The 10,000-nt window shown below is 33.3% G+C and overlaps 1 protein-coding gene across 1 annotated transcript in view; it reads left to right on the forward strand.

Moving 5' to 3' along the window:
* The window catches only part of LOC113813231 (oxysterol-binding protein-related protein 1), a 19,520-nt gene that overhangs the window by 9,347 nt on the left and 173 nt on the right, over positions 1 to 10,000 (forward strand). Inside the window, exons 5-6 of the mRNA XM_070145297.1 lie at positions 2,323 to 2,451; positions 6,927 to 7,052. Coding sequence (XP_070001398.1) covers positions 2,323 to 2,451; positions 6,927 to 7,052 — 255 coding nt within the window. The remainder of the gene's footprint in view (positions 1 to 2,322; positions 2,452 to 6,926; positions 7,053 to 10,000) is intronic.

Below are 10,000 nucleotides of genomic sequence, written 5' to 3' on the forward strand. Positions count from 1 at the left end.
TACTCATTTCATCATAGTAAAATATCAGTTGGAGATAACTGTTTTTCGATACTATAGAGTATATAATTGCTAAGAAGTAGATTTTTTTTTTTTTTTTTTTTTTTTTTTTTTTTGTGCTGTCCTAGGAATTGATAACTTTTTAAATTTTCATGTAATTCAAACGAAGTTTGCTGCTTTTGCTAGAGAATCTCAAACCTGAGGCCATATAAATAGCCAATTTTTAAATTTCCTCTTTTGGGGGGCAGGGAACAGGTTGACATAGAATACTGTTATTGGTAATTTTTACTGTTTTACATAATTATAATTTTTGAATTATTCCAAAATTCAAAAATTGGCTATTTATATTGCCTCAGGGTTCCGTTGCTCTAGCGAAAGCAACAAACTGTGTTTGAATCACACAAAACTATAAAAGTTATGTGTTCCTAATGCTGTGTAAACAAACAATGGAGATATGGCATTCTATATTTTGGACACTTGCCAAAGTTCGTTTTCCCTGTTATTTTGTGGTAAATCTAATGATGTTATAAATATGAAAAAAAACATGATTAGTGTACTTTTTGATGTGATGATTACCAAGTTAATCGGAATTATCATTCTCAATAGGGGCGTTATTCTGTAAAGCTCTTTTTTTTTTTTTTTTTTTTTTTTTTTTTTTTTGATATAAAAGTAGATATTTCTATCTGAAAACTTAACAAATAAATTGAACCATAGAGACAACTAATCTAAACCAGATAAAACTTTTTTTTTTTTTTTTTTACTGCAATTTTGAAGAGGTGGAGAACTGTGGATGGCAATATCAGTACAAAATCATCCTAATTATAAAGTCCTAGCATGAATGCAACATGGTAGTTCCATTTTGAGAATTTTAAAATCATATATATTTACTACATGAAATCTGAGACTTACCGAAGTAGTAGTATTTTTCCCATATTCCACACAGGGGGGGGGGGGGGGGGAGATGGTCGCTGGGTGTTTCTAATTTTGAGGAGGATCATATGTATGTATAAAACGCACATAAAGTTAAAAAAATTAATCATCTTCATTTAGGAGGCCTACATCCACTTTTATATAAGGCCCCATATGCGAGAAGGGGTTAACCCCAAAATCTTAGTTTTGAGTAAATTGCATTTTAAGTTGATAATTTATTGCACATATTTCAATATGATATACATCTCACATATATTTCAATAGTTAGTCTCTCCGTTTGGACATCAAAAGCACCTAACTTTAGGCCTAAATTAACCCATCAGGAATGTCTCTTTTCCCTTGGCTGACACTGCCACATGATTCTTTAATATCTTGTAACAGATTGCAACAAGAAACGAGTGTAGAGTTGGTATTTAATTATTTGCACTCATTATTTTTGTTAATTAGTGCATAAAATCATGCAAACATCTAGGTTTGGTTGGATATTTGGGTATTTATGGTATATAAGACCTATCGTAACGTCTAAACATAATATTTTTTATCAGAAATGCATGAAAAGGATGTGATAAATCCCATATAGTTTTTATTTCAGAGCAGGTATTACTGTGTACTATCATCTTCAACATGAAATAATCGGTATCTTGCTTATATCTCCAAAGTTCAAGAATCTGACTTTTAGGTGCTTTTCATATTGAAATGCTCTTTACTGCGGAAACAACCAATTTCAGATCAAATCAAATTTACCGATGCTGTACAATACTGACCGTTGAACAAAGTCTAATGGAAATATTTTAATTATTATTTTTATGGCTATTTTCTAATATTAGTGCTTCGTACTCGGTACACATACAGATTCCTTCGTAAGCTTCAACATATTACTAGGGAGTCTCGATGGAAGCATACTTTGTGTGTAAAAGTACACAAAACTTACATCTATTTTTAGATATATTTCATAAAATATTTTGTCATAAATCACTGTGATATAAATTTTTCTCATATTGGTATAAAAGTGTTCTTTAAACATTCACAAACTAAATATCTATGCGAAGTGTCATTATCAAATGCTGTATGCACGATTGCAACAAGGAAAAGTCCACATAGGTTTACCCGGGTGCACATTAGTGGTTTACCTCCCCACATGTTTAGCGGGTCTTGCGTGCACTGGCCAAGAACTAACCATAGCTGGACTTTGATAGTCATTTAGTAGTTTCCTCATTCAAATACCTATACAATATGCTAGCTAACTCAATTTGACCGTAAAATTTTCAACCCCCGGGACGGTCCCCTTGAGGAAAATTACAAATCAAAAGGTCTTATTGATGGATAACTGCTAAATTGATTTCTAATTGTCGGTTGTAGAATCTCATACATAAGACTTTTTCTTGTTCATTCCAGAAATGGGTGACAGCCCTGAGTGAACACATCAGGTTCTCAACTCACTATGTTCAACATGGTCTTGGAGTGGATGATGATGATGATGATGATGACATTGATAGAACCATAAAACCTTTAGGATGTATGTCAGTAAGTAGCATCATATCAATTAAAGATGGAATTTTGTGTAGAAAGTAAATTGATATGTGAAAGTATTGCATTCTGAAGTGTACAGAATTGAAACCTGGGGATGACATTAATTTATATTGTCTCATGGGGCTAATATAAACAAGAAAATTAAGATTCTTCCATGGCTGCTTGCCCAGCAGCATGACATCATGCATGACTGATGGTGTGATGATCCGAACATTCAGTAATTAGTGTGTGTTTCGAGTGTTTGTCCATCCGATAGCGTTGTTGTTTGTTTAGACCAACCACATGGTGGATTTCTGAGATATCTTGTTCTGCACACTGGCCCATTTTGTGGACTCAAAGGATTTAGAATTGGTGATAGTTACATTACATGCTCTACAAAATAGGCTGGGAGTGTAATTGCGTCGTGTGCAAGGACAAGCAGATGGTACCGGGGCTGGTTTCTTAGTTTCTAGGTATTTTCCGTAAGGTGGCTGTGGGGCTGGTTGTGCTTTGTAAACTTTACCAACATAGGACAGTTGGTCATAAATTTAGAGCCGCTTTTGAGGTAGATGAAGCAAGTGGTTCTGAGGTTACAGAAGATTTAGCCAAAGACATTAGTTCTTATTTATGTATTGTTCCCGATGATAAGAAAGCTAGAGCTCAGGCAGAACAATAGACTGTCACATCAAATGTTAAGGAGTTGGAGTTTCAGAATCATATACTAAAGCTCTTTCAACTTTTGACCATCAAAGTCATAGGATGGAGGGCAAGCTAGTTCAGACAAAATTATATTTGTTAAGGCACTCATTCCATTAATTAGATTTGTGAATGATTATGCTAATTCACATGACCTTTTTATAATTGATTCCTATAGGAACATTAATGACAGCTTTTGCATGTTGTTCCCAGTTTTCAGTTATTTAAATCTCATGAGGAGAGATCTCAACACTGATTAACTTGAAGCAAAGACACTTCAAAAGACAGTTAAAGACAAGAACATGCCTGGTGATAAGTTGTTTGAAACAAATATTGTTTATATGATTAAACAGTTTAAAGACTAACAGAAGCAACCCCAAGAGATTTAAAGTGATGAGAAACAACAATTTTGGGAGAGGAGGTAGGGATGTCAGTAATAACAGGGACAGAGGAACCTACCGAGTTAGAGGCAGCGGCAGAGATTGAGGTCACTAATATACAAAGTGGTATATCTCAGAAGTGTGCTTATTATGATTATAATTTATCAAGTTTTAAGTTGGTACCTGGCCAAAGTTATTTAAAGTTGGTTAATACACTTGAGAATTTTCAGGTTGGAAAGATTTTCAGCATTGGGAAGAATTATCAAGTGATCCATTGATAAAAGACAAAGGAAAGAATTTATTTTCTTTTAATCACTTCCCATATTAGAAATGTATTCCTAAATTATTTCATTTTTCTAATAATGACAAGCAAGCCTTAGATATGGCCATGGACAAATTTATTCATGGGCATGTTGTCAAGAAAGTGGGAAATATTGTGTCAGATTTTTACTCAAATATTTTCCTTGACGAAAAAAAAATGAAAGTGTCAGGATCATACTTAATCTCAAACATCTTAATGAGAATGTAGAATTGTTATATTGTGTCTATTGACTTAAAACTACCATACTCTCCTATAGCATGCCCTTTCTTTGACATCTAAGACATTTTATCCTAATTTCATCTCCTCTTTACTCTATGACACAATACTTTACCATAGTGCCATATGACCTTTGATGTCTAGCACATTTATTTGTTTCATACATTTAACATCACTCTTGTATTAAATCACTAAATGCATCATATCCAGATATATTCATCTCCACAGATTCATCAATGTCTGATTGGAGGCCCTGCACAAATCACAAAATTACTGGTAGTCACTGGGTTGAATATGAGAAAGACCACATTAATATTTTGAATTGAAAAGACATTCTTTTTGGTCTTGAGGCTGTTTTACAGGATGTAAAACAGAAACATGTTTGAATCAAATTGGATAGTTTAATAGTTATAGCCAACAGTAACAATTATGGAAGTGTTGACAAACATCTATTAAGTGTGATGAAAGAGATTTTTGATTGGGCTAATGAGCGGGAAATAGATTTATCTGCTTAATACATACAAGGTTCTTTGAACACTGCAGATTTGGCTTCATGTGTAAGAGACTAGAATAAGGAGTGGAGATTAATACCTGCCATATTTAGTGACTTTTACAGACTTTATGGAGATCCCTCTATTGAACTTTTTGCAACTCGAGTTAACACTCAACTGCCCCTTTTTTATTTTGGAAGCCAGACCCTGAGGCACTAGGCACTGGTGCATTTTCAATTAGGTGGAATAAGGACTTCATTCTTTTTGCTTTTCCTCCATTTAAGGTCATAAAATACATTCAAAATTTTAAGGAGGAGAAGGATCAACATTACTAATACTTCCAAAGTGGCAAACTTAACTTTGGTGTGCAGAGGCTCTGAGCAAGCTGAAGAAAACTCTACGAATTCTGTGTACATGCCTCAAATCCATCCAATCAGGAACCTGCAATTGGCAATATGACCTCTGTCAGTGAGGCTTTTAAAAGGTCAGGTCTTTCAAACAGAGATACAAACCTTCTTTTTAAAGCCTGGAATAAGAAAACACTTGTAACATATGAGAGGCATTTCAAAATATGGAATAAGTTGTGTTTACAAGAAAAGATTGATCCATTTTTGCCTTTATAAAGCAATGTTACTATAGCTTCCCCAACAACAGATACACCCCATTCTATCCAATTACCCTATACCCTTAACCCTTTCCTTTATTAATGTCAATTTTACATCATTTGCACCCCCTATTTATCCTTTTCCCTATCATACTATCCTTTAACACTATAACCTTTGACATTTCGCACTTTTTATACTAATCATTAACTCATTTACCCTTTTCACCACAATACTTTACCATAGTCCCATATGACTTTAGATGTCTTACACATTTGTTTGTTTCAACCATTAGCTATTAAACAAACTATTGGATCATTTGCTCAATTCATTCTCTGACAGAAAGGCAGAAAAATTCAGGATTTAGTTACAGTAGCCTCAATACAGCCAGATCAGATATTTCTACAGTTGCAAGAATTAATGGAATGCTGGTTAAAATGAGGTAGTTTGTTTGTTTATGAGGTCATCACCTAAACAACATTCAAAATTGCCTATATATGATACCACATGGGATCCTGATTTGATTTCAAATTTTGGAAAAACATTTACAGTGTGTCACTATCAACCTTATCCAAGAAAGTAGCAACTTTACCTCAGATTTGATAAGGACAAAGGTTTCAAACCATTGATTTGTTAGACATGAGGAACATGTTGCTTTCTCAAAAGGATTTTATTTTTAAAAAATGGAGATTTTTTTTTTTTTAATGAATATCAGACATCACTTACAGGAAGTAAGTTTGACTGCATTTCCATTGGACAAAAAATTATACATTGCTGAACCATTAGAACTTTCTTGCAGTTAACAAATAAACAGTGAATCCAAATCAAACCAGGTAGAATTGTTATTGACAACTAGGAAATGTTTTGGACCTACACCTAAGGCCACACTCACAAAGAGAGAATTGGCTTGTGTGGCTTTATTTAACACATATTCTGTATGGTCAGCATCCATGTGTTTAAAGCAGGAATGGTCAGGGAAAGTATCAGGAAGGCGATTGGATGATGTGAATCCACTTTTACCAAACATTACAGTAAGACCATTTTACCTGTGGAAGTATTTGGACAAACAATCCTAAATTCATATGCAGTAAGTCAGTGATTATATATTTTTATATGCTATCTTTAGATTTCCTAATCAGTATGTTAATTTATGTTGGCGATGAGGCTACAAATAGTTGTGCATGATGTCACGCTGCTGGGCAGGCAGCCATGGAAGAATTGAAAGATCATTATAATTTACATGGTTAAGTGTGAGATGATCGGATTTCTTCCTGGCCTGTTCTGTCCTGCTTTGTGTGGTCATCTGTGCCCTTTCCTCTTTTTTAATCATGTCCCTTAGTTACTGAGACTACTGGCATTATATATATATATATATTTGTATATATATCATATTGATATAAATTATGATAAAAATTTTGGGTGAATTGATTTGTCATTTCAATCATTTACATGTATGGTTTTCATCAGTCATCCTCTTTTCGCAAATGAACGATTATTTTCTACTAGTATTAGTTTTTCTGGTGATATGGTTCTACACATCACTATTTCATCCCAAATTATGGATGAACTCTGAATGCTTGGTTCGTCACACCAACAGTCACGCATGACCACACAAAGCTGGGCAGTACAGCCCAGGAAGAATTCCAATCATTGCAGACTTCCCATGTAAGTTACCATGATCTTTCAAATGGTTCGTAGGATAGTTGGTACTGACCATATAGAAACTCTTAATGTTCTCTTTGGTAATTATAGATATTCTAGCATATTTATTCTTTGTTTTAAGGATGCTCTACAGACAGCATCAGCACAACAGCAGCTTCTAGAACAACAAGTGGAGGAAGTCATGGCAACCTTAGCCTCACTTGACTTAGATCACTCACAACAGGGTGGTGTGCATGATGTCATTAAGGTAAGATGGATTGGATGTCCAAACTGTAAACTGTGATGCTACTTTTTAGTTTTAGATTTCATTAATATATGAAAGAATTGTAAATTGAAGATAATAAACTGAACTGATGTCCCTGAGCAACTTAAGCCCATGTAAGGTCATTGACTGTGAGATATGTCAGCAATATGAGAAAAAAAAATTACATTGCAGTTTTGTTAATATGTTGTTGTGGAAATGTCTCTGATACTCATTATATGATAATTTTAAGTGTCTCAATGCAATGGGTTTTTAATCAATTTCAAATAAAGTCATTTTATTTGAAACAATTAAAGAAAGTTTAAAAACTTCTCCCCAATAATAATTGTGAGCAACCTAATGTAAAGTTTTATATTTTTACTCTTTTTCTCATTTCAGTTTTTGTGGGAAAGTTAATTGTTAGCATATGGAGGTGTATAATTTTTTTGTGAGTTTCTCACATTGTAAAGGAGCTGGAGCTTACAAAAAGATGCCCATCTAGGGGGTTCCCACATGTTTGCGGTTGTCGCTTTTTGTGGCTGTTTATTTTATGACACACAAATTAAGTTATGATATCTTTGTGTAAGAAACAATATCTGCAAATGTAAAAAGAATGGAGTATTTCCTGATACTTAGATATTAGATTTACTAATATGGAGAGAGAGAGAGAAAAAAAAGAAGAAAAAAATATATATATAATATATATATATATATATATATATATATATATATATATATATATATATATATATATATTTTTTTTTTTTTTTTTTTTTTTTTTTTTTTTTTTTGTAATTATGTTTGGTTTTCCTTTATTCTCCAATTTACAATCTATCACTATAACTCAAGAAACCATCAGCCTGTAGAGAAAACCACTTCATGTTTTTTTATATCATCCTTCCCTCTTATTGAATGTGAATATACTCTTATTTCTTTGCTGCTGCATGTTCTGCTCCTGTAAATTGCTGCTATATTGCATTCCTCAATTGTTTTCACCCCTCTGCTGGCATGCAATTGTGGTGCAATGGTAGTTTTAAAATTTCTCTGGCAATTTTGATTGGTAACATCATCGGTCATTGTCAGTCACTGATTGGTCACTAATCCCATTCTAACCACTGTACAAACAGTACAGGCATTGTGATTTGCTTGCATTAGCACATCAGAGACAGATTTTTTTTTTTTTGTAACAATGAGCAGCAATGAGTTTATAAGCAAAAGAAAAATATCCGAGTGCAAGACCAAGAATCATATTGTTTGATGCTCTTAATTATTTTGTTTTATATTTTCTATTTGTTACTTGTAAGATTATTGGTGTTTTTTGTTGGGGAAATGTTTAGGGGAAAATATTAACCAAATAGGTTTGTAGATCATCTGCCTGAGAATAGATTTGAATTATTCCCATTAGTTCTTAAGCTTAGCATTGCATGTATTTGCTTTCATACACAGGTAAGTAACCAGTTAGGCATGATGATTGAAGGTTAGATCTTTATATGTATATTATTTTTTTATTGTTTAATTTATTTGTTTATTTTTTTTTTCTCTCTAGAAAATTAAAACAAATAGAAAATAGACCTTTTGATATATTGTTACATAGTCTGGTTACATTAACTCCAAAAGCTGCTTTGTCATTTAAAACAAGGGTAATCATAGTTCAGTGGAACAGAAAATTGTTGTAGATTTACAGTTCTGCTTATATTTACAGATCTATATTTTTATGTGAATTTCTCTACCAGAAAGAAGCCTATACAATCTAGATAGAATCATTTCCATAACTAAATAAGTACAAATTTCCACAAAAAGTGTAATGGGTCAGAAAAATATCAAAGTCAAGTATGAAAGTTCATAAAATGACCAGCAATATTGGAAGTAATCACTGGCATGCAGGTGTTTTTAATTAGCAAGGATGCTAAGATCTCAAAATACAATATTTCCCATTGTACAGACTCATTCTATGAATGTTTATTAACTGACAATTTATGCAATACATGATTAATATTTGTCCTCTTTTGTATCTTTATAGTTTTTAAGTGTCCAGCTTCATATATAAATGGCATATGTGGCTTTTCTGCTGCTTACATTTGGCACAAGGGCATTACATTCCTGTTTGGCTGATAAGTTTATTATTTTCAGATCTGTTTGGTTTTCATTGGTCTGTATTTTGGAATATACAATATCAATTAAGTGTTATCCCTGAAATGTTCAACCATCTCATATTTCATTTTGTTTATGACGTAGAAAAATATTAGAAGATTATGTAATGGGAACACAACCAGAGGCAGAGGTAGAAGACATGCCAGAGTCATCACCTTAAAAAGAAAATGGAAAATAGTATCATGGCTTAAACAAGAATCACACCAAGTGCTACTGCTGGTAGTAGTCACCACAGCATATATGAAGAAATCATCATCTTCATCATCATCATCATCATCATCATTCGTCATCATCATCATCATTCATCAGTCATCAATCATTAATCATCATCAGTCATGATGGAATCATATGATGCAAGATGTGTCAGTCCCTTTTATTTTAGCTAATCCAAGTAGAGTAAATACCATTAATTTAGGGGTTTTTAACTTGGGGTTCATGGACCATTGGGGGTCCTTTGATGGGTTTCAGGGGGTCTGTAAGGATCAAATGAAAATTAGCAATTATATCAGTGTGTCATTTTGAATTGTTTACTTCAATATATTGCATGCAAAGTTGTGTTTATGTGAATATTTCTGGGGATGGGGGTCCCTAGTTTTCATCATATTCATAAAGGATCCGTGACTCAAAATATGTTAAGAAAAACTGTACTAATTGGAGCAAAATTCAGAGAGGGAAAGAAGGAAAAGGGGGACAGAGTAGGAGAGAATGGAAATGAGAAAGATGGTAATAGGCATAGAGCAGAAAAGGGATAAAGTGGGAGAAAAATAAAGGAGAATAATGGAGGGCACATAAGGGAGAAAAGG

This window comes from Penaeus vannamei, chromosome 33 (assembly GCF_042767895.1).
Source record: "Penaeus vannamei isolate JL-2024 chromosome 33, ASM4276789v1, whole genome shotgun sequence".
Taxonomy (NCBI): Eukaryota; Metazoa; Arthropoda; class Malacostraca; order Decapoda; family Penaeidae; genus Penaeus; species Penaeus vannamei.